This window comes from Eurosta solidaginis, chromosome 5 (genome assembly GCF_040869045.1).
Source record: "Eurosta solidaginis isolate ZX-2024a chromosome 5, ASM4086904v1, whole genome shotgun sequence".
Classification (NCBI taxonomy): Eukaryota; Metazoa; Arthropoda; class Insecta; order Diptera; family Tephritidae; genus Eurosta; species Eurosta solidaginis.
In genome coordinates this window covers 202269441-202289057 of record NC_090323.1, presented here as the reverse complement: position 1 = coordinate 202289057, position 19617 = coordinate 202269441, and the positions used below count along the sequence as shown (strand labels likewise).

Genomic DNA, 19617 nt, shown 5'->3' with positions numbered 1-19617 from the left:
AATTGTCTTTAGAATTATCAGAAATTAAGAAAGAAATTAATCAAAATTATTCAAGGTCTCGTTCTATAAGTAGGAATCGTTTTCGAAGTCCTTCCAGATACAGGTCCAATTCTCGTGAGAATCCTAATTGGCTCTGTAAATCTATATATATAAAATTCAAATTATGTATGTATGTATGTAGGTATAGATCGGGTTGCGTCCTAAACGGATCGACCGATCACAACCAAATTTGCACAACCCACTAGAAACCTTCCAGGGATGATCGTAGGCTAAATAAATAATTTCGATATATCAAAGGGGTGTGGCACCTGCCATACAAATGGAATCCTTTAATATTGCATAACTCTGAAGGTATTCATGCTAGAACATTGAAATTCAGTAAGGAGTTAAAAGAGGTCAATGCCTAACACCACCAAGAAAATGTGGCACCTCCCATACAAATGGAATATATCATACTGCATATCTCTGGATGTAGTAATGGTGGGATAGTGAAAATTGGTAAGGAGCTATACGACGTTAAGTTCTAACGTCTCCAGTAAAATGTGGAATTGGTGGAAAGGGGGCGTTGCACCTTCCCTACAAATGGGATTTTGCAGAACTATGGCTGCCGTACAAACTTAGGTTATTTTAGCAGCTAAAGTTTGACTTCAGAAATTAGTTTGGCTGTTATCTCTTTTGGACGTTTAGTGTTGTTGTTGTTGTTGTTGTAGCTATTAGGTTACTCCCCGAAGGCTTTGGGGAGTGTTATCGATGTGATGGTCCTTTGTCGGATATAGATCCGATACGCTCCGGTAACACAGCACCATTAAGGTGCTGACCCGACCATCTCGGGAACGATTTATATGGCCACATTGAACCTTCAGCCCATCCCTCCCTCCCCACCCCAAGTTCCATGAGGAGCTCGGGGTCGCCAGAGCCTCGTCTGTTAGTGAAACGGGATTCGCCGCTTGAAGGTGAGGTTGACAATTAGGTTGGAGAAGCTATATGTTGCGCTACACAACCCCTTGAATCCCCTTGGACGTTTAGTAATCTGCCGCCGTTAAAATTTTTTTTGTCAACTTCAGTCTATCTATATCTTCTATATCTATATAAAATTCAAAATTTCGAAAACAGCAAAGTTTTCATAACAAGGATTCCATTTATTCCGACTTTACCAATTTCCTATTAAGTTGGCTTTGGCAATGTCTATCAATAAACCTCAAGGCCAGTCATTAGCTGTAGCAGGAGTCAATCTTACCAACTCATGTTTCACCCATGACCAATTATGCATAGCCTACTCCAGAGTTGGCTCATCGGAGAATCTTTTTATTTATACTCCAAATAATATTACAAACAAGTAAGGCAGGCTAAGTTCGGGTATAACCGAACATTACATACTCAGTTGAGAGCTTTGGAGACAAAATAAGCGAAAATCACCAGGTAGGAAAATGAACCTAGGGTAACCCTGGAATGTGTTGTTTGTACGATATGGGTATCAAATGAAAGGTGTTAATGAATATTTTAAAAGGGCGTGGGCTTTAGTTCTATAGGTGGACGGCTTTTCGACATTTCGCCATAAAGGTGGAACAGGGGTGACTCTAGAATTTGTTTGTACGATATGGGTATCAAATAAAAGGTGTTAATGAGTATTTTAAAAGGGAGTGGGCCTTAGTTCTATAGGCGGACGGCTTTTCGAGATATCGCCATAAAGGTGGACCAGGGGTGACTCTAGAATTTGTTTGTACGATATGGGTATAAGGTGTTAATGAGTATTTTAAAAGGGAATGGGCCTTAGTTTTATAGGTGGACGCTTTTTCGAGATATCGCCATAAAGGTGGACCAGGGATGACTCTAGAATGCGTTTATACAATATGGGTATCATATGAAAGGTGTTAGTGAGTCTTTTTAAAAGGGAGTGGGCCTTAGCTCTATAGGTGGACGCCTTTTCGGGATATCGTTATAAAGGCGGACCAGGGGTGACTCTAGAATTTGTTTGTACGATATGGATATCAAATGAAAGGTGTTAATGAGTATTTTAAAAGGGAGTGGGCCTTAGTTCTATAGGCGGACGACTTTTCGAGATATCGCCACAAAGTTGGACCAGGGGTGACTCTAGAATTTGTTTGTACGATATGGGTATAAAATGAAAGGTGTTAATGAGTATTTTAATAGGGAGTGGGCCTTAGTTTTATAGGTGGACGCTTTTTCGAGATATCGCCATAAAGGTGGACCAGGGATGACTCTAGAATGCGTTTATACAATATGGGTATCATATGAAAGGTGTTAGTGAGTCTTTTTAAAAGGGAGTGGGCATTAGCTCTATAGGTGGACGCCTTTTCGGGATATCGTTATAAAGGTGGACCAGGGGTGACTCTAGAATGCGTTTGTACAATATGGGTGTCAAACGAAAGTTGTTAGTGAGTCTTTTTAAAAGGTAGTGGGCCTTAGCTCTATAGGTGGACGCTTTTTCGAGATATCGCCATAAAGGTGGACCAGGGATGACTCTAGAATGCGTTTGTACAATATGGGTGTCAAACGAAAGTTGTTAATGAGTTTTTTAAAAGGGAGTGGGCCTTAGTTCTATGGGTGGACGCCTTTTCGAGTTATTGCCATAAAGGTGGACCAGGGATGGCTCTAGAATGCGTCTATACAATATGGGTATCATATGAAAGGTGTTAGTGAGTCTTTTTAAAAGGGAGTGGGCCTTAGCTCTATAGGTGGACGCCTTTTCGGGATATCGTTATAAAGGTGGACCAGGGATGACTCTAGAATGCGTTTGTACAATATGGGTGTCAAACGAAAGTTGTTAGTGAGTCTTTTTAAAAGGGAGTGGGCCTTAGCTCTATAGGTGGACGCTTTTTCGAGATATCGCCATAAAGGTGGACCAGGGATGACTCTAGAATGCGTTTGTACAATATGGGTGTCAAACGAAAGTTGTTAATGAGTTTTTTAAAAGGGAGTGGGCCTTAGTTCTATGGGTGGACGCCTTTTCGAGATATTGCCATAAAGGTGGACCAGGGGTGACTCTAGAATTTGTTTGTACGATATGGGTATCAAATGAAAGGTGTTAATGAGTATTTTAAAAGGTAGTGGGCCTTAGTTCTATGGGTGGACGCCTTTTCGAGATATCGCCATAAAGGTGGACCAGGGGTGACTCTAGAATTTGCTTGTACGATATGGGTATCAAATGAAAGGTGTTAATGAGTATTTTAAAAGGGAGTGGGCCTTAGTTTTATAGGTGGATGCTTTTTCGAGATATCGCCATAAAGGTGGACCAGGGATGACTCTAGAATGCGTTTATACAATATGGGTATCAAACGAAAGGTGTTAATGAGTATTTTAAAAGAGAGTGGGCCTTAGTTCTATGGGTGGACGGCTTTTCGAAATAACGATATAAAGGAGGACCAGGGGTGACTCTAGAATATGTTTGTACGATATGGGTATCAAATGAAAGGTGTTAATGAGTATTTTAAAAGGGAGTGGGCCTTACTTCTATAGGTGGACGCCTTTTCGAGAAATCGCCATAAAGGTGGACCAGGGGTGACTCTAGAATGTATTTGTACGATATGGCTATCAAAAGAAAGGTGTTAATGAGTATTTTAAAATGGAGTGGGCCTTAGTTCTATAGGTGTACCCCTTTTCGAGATATCGCCATAAAGGTGGACCAGGGGTGACTCTAGAATGTGCTTGTACGATATGGGTATCAAATTAAAGGTATTAATGAGCGTCTTAAATGGAGTGAACCTAATTTGTATATGTGAAGGCGTTTCCGAGATTTCGACCAAAATGTGGAACAGGGTGACCCAGAACATCATCTGTCGCTAATTTATTTATATATGTAATACCACGAACAGTATTCCTGCGATGATTCCAAGGGCTTTTGATTTCGCCCTGCAGAACTTTTTCATTTTCTTCTACTTAATATGGTAGTTGTCACACCCATTTTACAAAGTTTTTTTCTAAAGTTATATTTTGCGTCAATAAACCAATGCAATTACCATGTTTCATCCCTTTTTTCGTATTTGGTATAGAATTATGGCATTTTTTTCATTTTTCGTAATTTTCGAAATCGAAAAAGTGGGCGTGGTCATAGTCGGATTTCGGCCATTTTTTATACGAATACAAAGTGTGTTCAGATAATTATGTGAACTGAATTTAGTAAAGATATATCGATTTTTGCTCAAGTTATCGTGTTAACGGCCGAGCGGAAGGACAGACGATATACTGTGTATAACAACTGGGAGTGGCTTCAACCGATTTCGCCCTTTTTCACAGAAAACATTACTGTCCTAGAATCTAAGCGCCTACCAAATTTTACAAGGATTGGTGAATATTTGTTCGACTTATGGCATTAAATGTATCCTAGACAAATCAAATGAAAAAGGGCGGAGCCACGCCCATTTTGAAATTTTCTTTTGTTTTTGTCTTTTGTTGCACCATATCATTACCGGAGTTGAATGTTGACATAATTTACTTATATACTGTAAAGATATAAAATTTTTTGTAAAAATTTCACTTTAAAAAAATTTTTTTTTTTAAGTGGGCGTGTTCGTGCTCCGATTTTGCTAATTTTTATTAAGCATACATATAGTAATACCAGTAACGTTCCTGCCAAATTTCATCATGATATCTTCAACGACTGCCAAATTACAGCTTGCAAAACTTCTAAATTACCTTTTTTTAAAAGTGGGCGGTGCCACGCCCATTGTCCAAAATTTTACTTATTTTCAATTCTGCGTCATAAGTTCAACCCACCTACCAAGTTTCATCGCTTTATCCATCTTTGGTAATGAATTATCGCACTTTTTCGATTTTTCGAAACTTTCGATATCGAAAAAGTGGGCGTGGTTATAGTCCGATATCGTTCATTTTAAATAGCGATCTGAGATGAGTGCCCAGGAACCTATATACAAAATTTCGTCAAGATACCTCAAAATTTACTCAAGTTATCGTGTTAACGGACGGACGGACGGACGGACATGGCTCAATCAAATTTTTTTTTTTCGATACTGATGATTTTGATATATGGAAGTCTATATCTATCTCGATTCCTTTATACCTGTACAACTAACCGTTATCCAATCAAAGTTAATATACTCTGTGAGCTCTGCTCAAATGAGTATAAACATATTGTATATCCTATGGTTTTCAGCAATACCTAAATGCGCAAATACACAACCTTAAAATAAGTTTAAGATTTGTGTTACTTATTTTTCAAGTTTCTATAGAAACTTGTGGTGAAGCCCGCGGGTATAAGCTAGTATCTTTATAAATTCGGGAACAAAGTTCAAAATTCTCCCGTTGTTGCAGCGACGAACAACGGAAATTTAGAAGTATCAACTCGTCGCTTATTTATATTTGACCGGGATAATGATTACATTTTCTAATTGACAGTGGTGCAGAAATTTCGGTACTTCCAGTTTCAAAATTTGTAAGTAAAAAGAAATCTTCCGATATTATTTTTGGCAGCGGCTAATGGTACTAGTATTTATACATACGGTAAAAAACTTTTGAATATTAACTTAGGGTTAAGGCGTGAATTGCCGTTTATGTTTTTGATAGCCGATATCGCGAAACCAATCATATTAGCTGGTTTTTTGTCTAAATATGGCTTGCTAATCCATATAAGAAACAAACGTTTAGTTGACCCGTTGACAAGCCTTTCAGTCAACACCATCTCTTGTTTTTGTAATGTTCCTCTTCCAAAAAATTTTTCAGTAGATAATAAATATACAAAATTATTTAAATCTTTTCCATCTTTGATTTCTGATCCAGATTATTCGAAGTCAGTCAAACATACTACGGTCCATAGACTTGTTACTGAAGGAAACCTTCCTTTTTTCAAGCCCAGGCGCATAGATCCGATTAAATTCAAATTGGCCAAAACCGAATTTGATTTTTTGTTAAGAACTGGAATTTGTAGACCATCAGATTGATCCATTGCATCCCCTCTTCATTTAGTGCCCAAAAAAGAAGCTAATGACTGGCGTCCTTGTGGCGATTTTCGTAGACTTAATGTATCAACAGTTCCTGATCGATATCCTTTACCCCATCTCCACGATTTCAATTTGAATCTTAGAAACAAAAGCATTTTTTCTAAAGTTGACTTAGTGAAAGCGTACCATGTAGGATATATACAAAACCGCAATAACAATGCCTTTTGGGATGTTTGAATTTTTGCGAATGCCCTTCGGACTAAGGAACTCAGCCCAAATTTTGCAGAGATTTATAAACGAGGTAATTAGCGGACTAGACTTTGTTTTTGTCTACGTAGATGATTTGCTTATTGCAAGTAAAATGAAGAAGAACATCTACAGGACCTTAGCATACTTTTCAAGCGTTTAGCTGAGTACGGTTTGAATATAAAACATAATAAATGTATCTTTAGAGTTCCCAATATTGATTTCTTAGCACACAATATTTCTGGTTTTGGAATTAGACCATCAGATGAGAAAATTGCAGCCATAACTTTGAAATTCCAAAATCAATAAAACAGGCACAAAAATTTATAGGTATGATAAATTAATATCACAGATATATTTCAAATCTTGCTGAGTACACAACCTGTTTATACAACTTAATTAATAAAACGAAGAAGAAACGCGACAGAACATTAATTTGGAACGATACATCAATTAAGGCTTTTGAATGTATTAAAGAAAAATTTGCATCGTAGATGTATTTGTTAAATCATTTTAGTAAAGATGCAAAACTTTCTTTAAATGTTGATGTAACAAATACAGTGATAGGTGGTGTCATACAACAACACTTCAACGGCAAATTGGAGCCACTAGGTTTTTATTCAAAGAAGCTTTCTCCTTCAGAAACTAAGTACAGTACATTCGATAAGTTGTTAGCCATATACCTAAACGTTAAGCATTTCCGGTATCTTTTGGAAGGACGAGAGTTTACGGTATATACAGACCACAAACCATTGACTTTTGCTTTAAGTTCGAAAACAGAACGCGGTCCTAGGCAAATGAGACACCTTAAGTTCATTGCACAGTTCACTAACGATATTCAGTACTCAGTACATTAAAGGAAAAGATAACATATTAGCTGACACTTTTTCACGAGCTTTTGAGGTAGATGCAATCAAAAATGCTAATCTAAATTTTAAAGTTTCACAAAAAGAACAACAGCAAGATAACGAACTTAAAGAATTAATATCTGGGCAAACTTTCCGAAATCTTAAATTGATAGAAATTCCTTTTAAGTTCTAGCATATGGTGAGAAGTTTCACAAGAAAATCCTAGACCATTTGTACCAAACAATTTGCGGAAATCAATTTTTGACACAATCACACAACCTGGTACAAAAGCTTCGGGTAGATTGATAATTAAGAAATATTTTTGGCCAAATATGAATAAACAAATTATTTGTGGTCTAAGGAGTGCATAAGTCAGTCAGAAGTCAAAAATTTATCGTTACACAAATATACCAACTACAAAAATTGCAGTACCTAAGAGTAGAGTCGAACACATTCATTTAGATACCGTGGGCCCTCTTCCTGTTTCAAGAGGATATCGTTATATTTTTACTATAATTGATAGGTTTACACGTTGGCCAGAGGCATATGCGTTAAAGGATATTTCTGCGGTAACGATTGCCAGAAAATTTTTTAATGAATATATTTCACGTTTCGTGGTTCCATTGAAAATAACTACAGATCAAGGTGCTCAATTTACGTCGAATTTATTTTCAGAATTAATTAAACTTCTTAGAATTCATGAAATAACAACGTCTTCCTATCATACTCAAGCTAATGGAATGGTAGAACGTTTTCATAGGCAACTTAAGTCTTCAATAATGGCTAGGAATGGAAACAGAGATTAGTACGAAGAGTTACCGATAGTATTTTTAGGTTTGCGATCAATTTTTAAAGAAGATATTTCGGCTACTCCAGCAGAAATGGTTTTTGGACAAAATTTGAGAATACCTGATGAACTTGTTGTCTCTACTTCTTAGAATACAACTTCATCAAAAGTTTTGAGTAGTTTACGTGAACATTTCAACAATGTTAAATCAAATCTACAACATCATAAAAATTCTACAGGTATTTTTTTTTTTTGTCAAAACATTTAGAAGATTGTAAATTTGTCTTTGTTCGAGTTTTAAACAAACGCTCCTTACAAGATCCATATGATGGACCATATATAATTATTGAAAAAAATGTTAAATTTTAAAGTAGAAATAAATAATGAAACTAAAAGTTTTCCAATTGATCGATTGAAACCAGCAATGGTTGGTATTACATATTTCAATAACACTAAAACAAAAAGGAGAGCTACTTTTAATTTATTTGACAATAAATCCCTGGAAGGGGAGTATTGTAGGGTATTAGTAATAGATTAATTGTATTAATTTGATTTAATTTTGTAAATTTATTACTTTGAATTTTTATAATTTTCAATATGTATCTAAATGTTATTTTTCAATTTTTAATTTTATAACATCAAAAATTTTCGTTCTTTGAAATTTTGTTAAACAAAAAGATTCAAGGTTCGAAACGAGCTCAAGGCCAGAACAATAATTTTTTGCAATGATTATTGTTTTTTTTTTTATTTTTCTATATTTGAAAAATTGTATTTTGTTTTTGGAATAGTAAGTAGAAAATTTTTCAGACAACCTGCCATAGCTGCGCAGATAGATCCATTTCAAAGGGTGCTAAACCTTCATCATCAGTACTCTTTAGGCGCGCTGCGCTAACCATTTAGCTATACAGCGGTGCACATAGAGGTATTTGAGCAATCTGGGCGGCCAAAATTATTTTTGGCTTTAAATAGTTTAATAGTTATTCACGGTGATTTCAGTTATATTTAACTATTTATTTTATTTTATTATATATACAGTGGTCTAAAAAGCATGCGGAAAAATAGTGAATTTCTATACATGGCTTACGTGTGCGGTATTACTAGACTAGTAAATAATCAATACTAAAGCTAAAACTCGTATCCCAATCCGACACACTGTTATTTGTAACAGAAGTCCAGTCGCATGGTTACTTATCATTCTTTAGGGCTCATCATCAGAGGGTATGTCAGGCAGGTCATCATCTTGGATTTCAAACGACGTATGTCTCTTTCGAGTTTCAATGGTATCTTTTTTTGAATAAGGTCCCAAGCTTAGAAGGTATTTGTCTAAACTGTTTAATTTCTCGTTAATACTTTCCGCATCTGATGCTTTCATGTGATTGAATAATTCGTTACGGGTGATTACTCGACCAGAGAAACCGTAATTAAAAAAATCTTAATAAAGCTATATACAGAAACAAAAACCTTTTGGAAAAAAAAAATTTGGAAAAAATTTTGCCCCAACACATCAGTTTTTAAAAACTGTATTACGAAGGCGTTAAGGACTATATAAATCTTAAAATAGATAAATATTATACACACTTACCTGTTTCATAAGAATCCATGGCTTCTTTTTTATAAACTTCACTGAAACCCGCAAGATATGCACGAATGGTCCAATTTTGAGTGGATGTCCACACTAGGCATTTGAATGATGAAAAGAAATAATTATTGATTCGAATACGCTAGAGTATTGGCCTACTAAAAATATATTTTTTTTTATTTGCTGCGTTTGGAAAATTCATTTTTGGCCGCCCATATTGTTCAAATACCTCTATGTGCGGTGGTTTGTTTAACTGAAAAATTGCTACTTGTATTCCTTCTTACCAACTATATTTATTCAGCGTCGCGCCATCTGTTGCAAATCACTGATAATGCTGGATTTGTTTATTGTCAGTTACTTTGTTTTGACATTCCAAAGTGCTCTTGGTTTTATTAACCATTGTTTTTGTTTTTATCGGCTTATTGATAAATGAAAATGTTTTCTTCTGTTATGTATATGGAATATGCATATATTTTTCAAGGATAGTACCCGGCTGGGAGAGGATCTCGTCAACAGAAGGGCTGATATCACCGCTAAACAGGAAAAAAGAACGAGGCCAGGCAGGAGCACAAATGGGGGTTACGTCGTCGAATACAATGGAGGGAGCCCCAAATTGCAGCTATGGTGTAGGTTTTATGGTGAAGTTTTGCCGACAACTGCTGTCAGTCACGGCTCTTTCTATAAAAAGATAGGAATGACTGTCCCCGAAACAACATCATAATCATGCTTGTTGCACTTAACACCAAGGTGGACATGGAGCGATATTTGAACCTTCAGTCGGAAAATACAGCCTTCACGATATAATATCTCCCCCGAAATAAGGCCATCTAAAGAAAAGTGACACAAAGCTACGTGGATTTCTGCTGATCAAATAGCACGAAACGAAAATGCCACTGAGCTCTGTCATCTGCATACTATCTTCTACCTGACATTTCTTCCTTAATGCGTGCCGCCGCTGCGTACACTAAGGGTACGCCACAAGCCCGGAAAAAACAACTGGTACGATGAGGAATATCGTCCCTCGGCAGTATTTTGGCAAACTCTCCGAATTATGCTCGCGTGTAACGCTCTTGTCTATGCAGAAAAAGAAATCAACTGAACGTCAGGGAATTGCGAGGCTTAGCGTGAATACCAGTGATCTTTTCAGCGCACCTCAGGAAGAGTTAAACGTAATTTTCACCTGGGGCCTCTTATATGTGTTGGTGAAAGTAGGCAGCAAATGAGCTATCAGATGGAGAATGTTTAGCATGTGGTAATAAACTTACTATAGGCACTCGTTAATACTAATGCCGAAATATTATGTGAGGTGATGAGTTCCAAGAGCAGAATATAAAGTATACTTCTAGAGAGGAATGGGACCAGAGCTTAGAAACTAAAAGGGATATTAAAGTATTAAATGGCAAAGGGAAAAGAGGCTAGGCTTTACGCGAAGCATCTGCACATTAGATAATCTTGGCGGTTTCCTGATTGTTGAAGAGTCTTCCTTCCGCCTTTCGCCATAGAAAAGGAAGCTAGATTTCTACAGAATAAGCAGATCCAGCGACCATCGTACCAATCTTAGTTGACAGCGTTTAATCTCGCTGCAGTCCATAGGACACATGAATTCCTCCCTCTGCTGTGTCTCATAGTAGAGCCATATAAAAGGGAACGAACTTGCAGATAAGATGGCTAAGGTTTCAAAATGAATTCAGAACGAATTTGCTCAAAACTGGTCCAGGGTTCTACAAAAATTTGTGAAGAGAAAGAAGAGCTTATTTTTAAACTAAGCAAATCTGCATTGCTACTATTTACGGGCGGGCCAATACTTCGACGATTCCGTTACCTCTGTAGAAACTTTCATGAGGAGGAAGAGGGGACCATTCATGATTCGTGCAGGATTGCAGATATGCCTTCCTTACAAAGCTTCTGTTTCCAAATAAGGTTGTCTATATACAAACCTTCTTGGTCGAAACGTCTTCATCCATTCGACATGACATAGTCAGTGAATGTTGGGCTTTTATCGAGGCTCTATATCTCCGTAAAGTTTATACAGCCCATCATTCTCAGGGTTCGCGACATCGCCTCTCCTGTAAATTGGGTAGAGCATACTTAAATTCCAATCTGGAGGCATGTGCTCGTCCGAGCATGTTCTGCGATGGAGTTGATGTTGAGTAACCAACACTTCGCCTCCTTGTTTTAACAGCTCTGTGGGTATTCCGTCTTTACCCGACGCGTTGTTATCCTCTTCCTTGGATATTGCCATTCTCACTGCATAATGGGTAGTTGTGGAATATTTTTTCGTCATCAGCAATGAGGGTCGTCTTTTTCCTGGCTAGCTAACAACGAGGCGAAATGTTCCCTACACAGCTCAAGCATACTCTGTATGTTCCTATCATTCCTATCAACCAGCATATAAAGCTTCTCGACGCAGGCCGTTATCTCTTACGTATTTTTCTTCTATAGTTAGCGTCCTGTTTTTCCGAGGCAGCACGACGTTCATCATCATATCCGTTTTTGTCACAGAATCTTTGGAAACCCTTGGGCTTGTGATCTATGTGAGGTCTATGTGTAGTCTTACGGCCGGCCAGTTCAACGTTTGATGTCGGCAGCGGCAGTAGTTAATGAAAGAGAATTTTGCTCCCCCTGCTCGGCTACAGCGTCAAGTCTAACTGAGCAGGTATGCAAGCTGAGTGGAAATCACCTACCTGTTTTGCGAGCAGCTTTTCGACGGAAAGCATTCCTTGTGTTACAGTTCCAAAATAGTTTCTACTTACATATATATCTATGTATATAAAAGTTGACTGAACAACTCTCTTTTTGACCCACCCTAATATATAATATTGTATGCATTTAAGTATTTTTATAGCTCAAGCACACACAATTTATTTTCTAATATTTAATTTTAATTTTCTACAGGAGACGTTTACGTCGAATATATACAGGGACTTCCACACCTAACAGTACCGCTGCCAAGCAGATTGGAAAAATGTCGATTCGCTTTAAAGCCTGTCTCGCACAAAGTAGGTGATCTAATTGAAATGTTGAAAATAGAAGATCACGGTATTGATCGAGCGGTTGTGCTGAACAGATGCGGCGTACGAATAGCGTCCACATGCGCCATCGATAGCCTTCTGGATGAGCCATTTTGGTGAGTAGAATACTAGAAAATACAAAATCGTATTCCAAAGTCGTTTATAAATCATCAATCGTTACAGGCTCCAGATAAATGACAACAAATATGAAGTGATTCCTCCTAAACGGAAAAAAATCGATTCTGAAGACTTACAGAGGCTTAGTGATGTTAGAACTTTAGTAGCACAAGTAAGTTCGGCTTATCATATCGTCGGTTGTATTGAAGATCTACCTAAATCGGCTGAAAGCTCGACAACATTCTAGCTCGGAACCTTCTTTAAAAAGCAATTTTTGCAAACTTCTTTCAAAAAATTGCAATCGCTGAGTTCGGTGCAAGTAGTCCCTATTTCAAAACTTTGTTCGAAAAACGCAAAATTGGCACGTTGAAATTTTGTTTTCTATTTCAGAATAAAGTAAAAGAATGACCCATCTCAAAATTTTGTTCAAAAATGCCTTGCGTGAATTTGAAGCATATTCTTCGAACAAATTCTTAGATAAGCGTTCTTCGAAACTATCTAACGATAGAGGGGATTCAAGGGGTTGATAAGCGCAATATATAGCTTTATAGCTTCAAAGCTTCTCAATTGTCAACCTCACCAACGGGAGGGGAATCCTGTCACAAATATGAATGTATCATACACATATTTAGCAGGCGAGGGCGGGATGGCCTAGAAGGTTTAATGTGGTAATATTAATCGTTCCCGAGATGGTCGGGCTAGTACTTTAATGGTGCTTTGTTACCGGAACGTACCGGATCTATATCCGGCAAAGGACCATCGATACACTGCCCAAAGCCTTCGGGGGGCATCTTTATCGTGAATACAACAACAATATCCAGCAATAGAGGGTTTTTGTCATTGCAGTCTATATAGAAAGATCTTCCACTCAGTTGCCGACAAGTAAACACCATAATCCCAAATATTCTTTTTTCAGCTTTATGAAGCTTTACACGTCGGCGAATATCATTTGTATAAAGAACAAGAATTAGTTACAAAATTAGAAAATTTAAAGTTTGAAATCTCACCTTTAGAAATGGTAAGCTTTTGAAAAGGCATTTCCCTTTAATTATCTCTTTATAAATTTGTTTTTTATATATTTAGGAAAAGCAAGAATTGACAAAACTTGCGGAACGTAAAACCGTTATTGCTACATGGGTCGGACTCAGTTTGATGGCGGTACAATTTGGAGTTTTAGCGCGTCTTACATGGTGGGAATACTCCTGGGATATTATGGAACCCGTCACATACTTTGTAACCTATGGTACAACGATGGCCATGTACGCCTATTACTGCCTAACGAAATCGGTGAGTATGCTCCAAACTTCGTTATTTTTTATTTTTTAGAAAAACTTACGGCTCACTTTCCACAAGTTGCAGGTATCTTGCCACGAGTCGATTTAATAAGTCACAGTGTGGATTGTGCTGATGTGTGCACGTCCACAGTAGGTAGGGATTGAATAAGTTTTGTAGTGCAAGCCTTTAAAGCGGTTGCCAGCGTAATTTACAGCTTTTACCCAATTGGCAACCTCACAAACTCCTGTTTCCTTAGCAGGCGATGCTCTGACGGTAGAAGGTGAAACGTGATTTAATCAAATAGTTCCCGAGAGGGTTGTGCTACTACCTTAATGGTGCTATATAGCTGAATATACCAAAGAAATATCGGGCAAGGGACCATCAACATCCATAACTATCCCCAACATCTTCGGTGAGTCTCAGCATCGCTCTTACAAGAAAAAGAAGTGAGTTTAATATAGGGTCGCAACCCGACGTGGAAACGAAGCGACAAAAGCGGGTGAGTTTATAGACTTCCTATCTCATCAGCAGTAGCACCACTCCTTCATACAGTTATAAAATTTCACCTGATTACTTAACTTCTTCTTACAAAACTTCAATTAACAATCCTTGACAGCAAAACATGGTCTCTAGTTTGTTTTACAATCGTGCCTAGCAGGCTATAAAATTAAGGCACCGAACTGGGCTGAAAGCGGATTGTATTGGTGAGACCTCGAAGGAGCTAAGTTAGTATGTGGTGTAGACACAATTATGGCCTGTTTTGATATCACAATATGTGACGATAACACTGGCTTTCAGTTACTTAGCGAATCTCTTCATTGCTACAAGATAGTCTCGTATTAGGCATCCACTGACCCTGGACAAGTTCTCTGGGCTTATGACTTCATCCACAGCGAGGTTTTTGCCTTTTCTTAGCGAGCAGTTAAGTATGAAGCGATGGGACGTTTCTATGTATAGTGATACGAACCGCAGGAAATTCCATTGAGCAGTGTCCTGCCTACAATCATGATAGAAATATGAGCGTAGTAAACCTTAGAACTTCTGCTGAGCTCTTAGCGTCAACAACTAGCCGGAAGAATTTGCTCATCTCAAAAAATATCTTGTAATTTTTGAGCTTGGTGAGCAGACAACTTGTCCAGTAACATCCCGCAGGTGGCCAGGAGAATTTAAGAATGCCTACTTAAAAACACGTTCGATCTGCAGGTCCGAGCTCATGCGAAGAGAAATCAGCGGAGCTATCAGATGTGGAAATTAAGGGCCCTTATGATGATGATGCCTAAACAATTAAAAACGAGGTCAAATATTCGCAGACCACCCAATACCGCACTGTATATCCCTGACCAGTGTTTTATCACCAGATTGACTGTCCGATATCAAACCGAAATAGCTAACTGCTGAAGCGTTTAAATGCATCCGATTTATCACTTCTTTAAAGTGGCCCACTCCGCTTAGAATGCGATTTTGGCCCGTCGGCTATCTTGCCGGTGTGTATAGAAAACTGTGAAAGTCGACTCACTGTGGCTGGCCGTATACTACATTCATGGCACCGAGACTTAAAGTAAGATTATACCGAGAGGTTAAGCATTGCATGCAAAGAGTTCACAACTAAGTTGTAGCAAGGTCTTCCAGGCGAATCCACAGAAATCTCGTCGAATTACAAAATATTTCTTAAGAAGAGATAAAATATCGCGCCACGGGGGTCGGTTCAATGAATGGACCCATTAGAGGGACCATGAAATAAAATATTCCACGCTCTTTATCGCTTCTAGCTCGTCTGCGTCCATAGTGTTACTAGAATTTGTGTGGTGACCAAACGGAAACCCCCTATCGAGTTCCATGATTAACTTATTCTAGAAGTTTTCTAACTTCCAGCTTGATTGCTGCTCAAGCTTTGACCTCCCCGCGAGCGCCGCTCGAAACAAACACAGAACGTGCTCAACCATATCTTCTTGTATTTTAAACTTCCCAGATATGCTTTCACTGACGAGGCCTTTTTTATAAATATGTGACGCCAAAAAGCAATGCCCCGTTAGTACGCCCGTTATCAGCCTTAAGTCTTTTTTTTTAGAGTTATGAGCAACACAGAGTAGTGCCAATAGTTTTGTAGGCGGGGCTTGCAGAATGGCATGATAATATCAAGTTTCCCATAAATCGTACCATTGATAGCCTGAATATGAGCTATGTGTCTCTCAGTCCTAGAACCTTATATTTCTTAGTAAATCAAAACTCAATTCATAAACTGTTTCTTCTTTTATTCAGGAATATGCTTTTGAAAATGTTAGAGATCGTCTTTTCCTCATTAGCATACACAACAAGGCCAAAAGGAAGAATTTCGATGTGGATAAATATAATTTACTCAAACGACAAATAGCCGAAGCTGAATACGATTTAAGACGATTGCGTGATCCTATTAACTTACAACTGCCGCCACATATTGATCGTGCACAACGAATAAGACCCATTGAGCCATCGCATGGCGGTAGCAAAACCACCGGCTCCGATACGCGAATCGTTTCGGCTGTGACCTTCGAGAAGAAACCCGTTAGCTTCCGACTGCCCTTTTTAGAACCGAAAAATTAGATATGTAATAAAAAAATTTAAGAAAAAATACTATTTATTATTTGTTTATGGATGTATTTACGTTTGTATGTATGTATGTTCGTAAATGAGTTTATCACGCAAAAAAAAAAAACAAAACAAAAAAAAAGCGAAAAACAAAATGTTGAATTTAATCCAAGCACAAACTGGCTTTAGGCGAATACAAATTTAAATAATTTTTAGAAACAAATACAAAAATACTACATAAATACGTACAAGGAAATACAAATCGAGATACTGACACACATATTAATACATAAATAAGTATATAAAGATTATTTATTAAGAATACAGCTGCGAGTAGGAAAATAGCAGCAAAAGTTATTAACAAATTTAAACAGTAATTTATTTCTTTGCTTTAAAAAAAAACTTTTCTAAAGAAAACTATCTAAACCAATTTTAAAAATTTCAAAACCATTTTCAAAAAAATCTGCCTACTAAAAAAGTTTCTTAGTTTTCATGAAATTTTTTTTTGGAATTTCGAAATTGTTCTTGAAATTTTATTACATAACTTTCTTTAAGGAATTCACTTAAATTTATTGAATAACATAAGTATCTGCATACTCAATAAGTTATTTAGTAAAAATTTTCAAGTTTTGAAAACTTTTTGGAATTTCGAAAAGCTGTTTGAAATTGTTCTTCATAGTTTTCGTTTATTAAAATTGATTTGACTACAAAACTGCATACTCAACAAGATTATTAGTAAAAAAATTTCTTGGAATTAGGAAAATTTTCGAAAACGTTTATGAAATTGTCTTATATGTACATTTCTCGTTAAATTTTATTGGACTGCGAACCTTTCGAAGCATTCATGGAGGTTTTTTAAACTGTTTGAATGTCTAAGCTTTTCAACATTTTTCAAAATTTCTTATATAATTTTCGTTACAAAGTTCTTTTTAATGATAGAACTTTGTAGTCCTGCATACTCAGGAAGTTTCTTCGTAAAAATTTCGAAGTTTTAAAGCAAGTTTTTACCAACTTTTTGGAATTTCGAAACTTTTCGTTTTTGAAATTTTCTTATGTAATTGTTGCTATAGAGTTCATTAAATATCATTGCAGTGCAAAACTGAATACTTAAAAAATTTACTAGTAAAAATTTCGAACTGTTCATGTTAGTTTTTTAAAAACTTTATATAATTTCGAAACTTTTCGAAAACTTTTTTCAAATTTTTTTACTTAGTTTTCTATAATTTTCATTCTATTTGATTGAACTAGAAATCTGCAGCCTTGGCTAGTTTCTCCGTAAAAACTTCGAAGTTTTTAAGCATGTTTATAGCAACTTTTTGGAACTTCGAAAATATTCGTTTTTAAAGTTTTCTTAAATAGTTCTTAAAATAAATAAATGTAAGGCGCCATAACCTCCGAAGAGATTTTAGGCCGAGCTTCTCTTCCAATTTGCGTCGTTCTCCTTTTTAATTTTTCCTACAAATTGGCGGGACGGAACCTACTTCTTTTAAGCCGACTCCGAACGGCATCTTCGAGGCAGATGAGTTTTCACTGAGAGCTTTTCATGGCAGAAATACACTCGGAGTGCTTGCCAAACACTGCCGAGGGACGACCCCGCTTAGAAAAATTTTCTTCTGATTGAAAAACCTTATTTCTAAAATTTTGATGGTGGTTTGCCCGGGGTGTGAAACCACTCGGTGTGGTAGGCGGAGCACGCAATCATCACACCACGATGGCCGCCAAGTATAGTTCTTACTATACTTAATTGGACTGTAAAAGTGCATACTCAAAAAGTTTATTAGAAAAAATCTCGAAGTTTTTCGAAAACTTTTGTTACACTTCGAAAATTTTACAAAACGATTTTGATATATTTTACATAATTTTCATTATAAAGTTCATTAATATTGATTGGACTATAAAACTGCATACTCTTAGTAAAAGCTTCAAAGTTTTCATTATTGTTTTTAGAAACTTTTTGGAAATTCGAAAATTTTCGAAATTGTTTTTGAAATTGTCTTACATAGTTTTCGCCATACAATTAATTTAAGCTTTTTAATTCAATTAACGAAAGTAAAAAGTTGTTATTTTTTCACTCGCGGGTGTACATTTGTTGCATAAATCAATTTGTTTGTTTGTTGCTTGTTTGTTTGGTTTTATGCGTTCTACATATTTACTCTCATTTACTTAACTAAAATCTTAATAATAATTGTTGTTTATGGCTTTAATCCTTTTTATATGTCCCATATTTAATTAAGAGACATTTTATTGTAAGTGACCTTCCTATCATATGAATATAAGTATGTATGTACTTGTATGTTAAATGAATTGCTTATTAGACTAAATATGTAGTTAGATTTCTATTAAATTATATATCGTTGCAACAGCAATTGTTGTACGATCATTCAGGTGTTTTTATGTAAATAAATATGTAATTACAAAAACAAAAAAATGTGCTGTAAAAACTATATGAAATGGTATTAAATATCGTGTCACGAAATAATAAATTAAGGGGAAATTATAATAAAAGCATTTAGCCAATGAATTGTTTTTGCTTTTGTTAAATTTTCTTCAGCATAAAGTTATGTATCCTGACTTTTGTGTTTAACTGTTTTTTCTATATGTAGGTTTATACTATTGCCGTTCTTGGCCTTTTCGTGAGATTACAACCATCGCATAAGTGAATTAAATTTAATAATTTATTTATTTTGAATAAAAGTTTATTGTTTAAGAGTTGTTTTTACTTTCTTGGATTTTTGTTATACTATTTTTTCAAACTTTTGTCATGTGCAAATAAAACGAGGATAGTCGTTGACGATTTAGAAATACTCTTCGAAGGTAACCCCCCCACCTATTACCTGAGTGTAAACCCCACTAAAACGAGGGTTATCATACTCTCTTACGGCAAAACTTAACGGCACGACTATAATTTTCTTTTCTGAGGCCAAATATTACGGTATAATTCCCACAGTGTCAAACTGACCTCATACCAGATGTGGACTTTTTAAGTACTTATACCAGGCCAGGTACATATTATAAGGTTTCACTCGAGGTCGTAGTCCTAGAATAGTGAATAATAACCCCATAAATAGTCGCGAATATATCAAAAAATAAAAAAAAAATAAAAAATTAACAGTGCGGAAAGTATTTCCAAGTAAACTCGAAAAATACCGCCCTGTATAATTGAGAGAAGTCCTAAAATGATTGCCCCAACATGATCCTCTGATTATGTAATAAAAAACTGCCTACTTTCCAAAATTGTTTAGATGGAAGTCTATATATTTGGCTTTTAGTATAT

General features: G+C 36.4%; 1 protein-coding gene across 3 annotated transcripts in view; it reads left to right on the top strand.

The window, feature by feature from the left end:
• MCU (mitochondrial calcium uniporter) overlaps nt 1–19138 on the top strand; it is a 472202-nt gene extending 453064 nt beyond the window's left edge. For 2 of the 3 annotated variants that reach the window (XM_067787518.1, XM_067787520.1), the window contains 5 exons: nt 12271–12502; nt 12570–12675; nt 13420–13521; nt 13587–13790; nt 16038–19136. In XM_067787518.1, the coding sequence (XP_067643619.1) occupies nt 12271–12502; nt 12570–12675; nt 13420–13521; nt 13587–13790; nt 16038–16358 (965 nt within the window). In that variant the 3' untranslated portion in view covers nt 16359–19136. Of the gene's footprint in view, nt 1–12270; nt 12503–12569; nt 12676–13419; nt 13522–13586; nt 13791–16037 lie in introns of all 3 variants that reach the window. The other variant, XM_067787519.1, reaches the window with a different exon arrangement.
• The last annotated feature ends 479 nt before the right edge of the window (nt 19139–19617 follow it).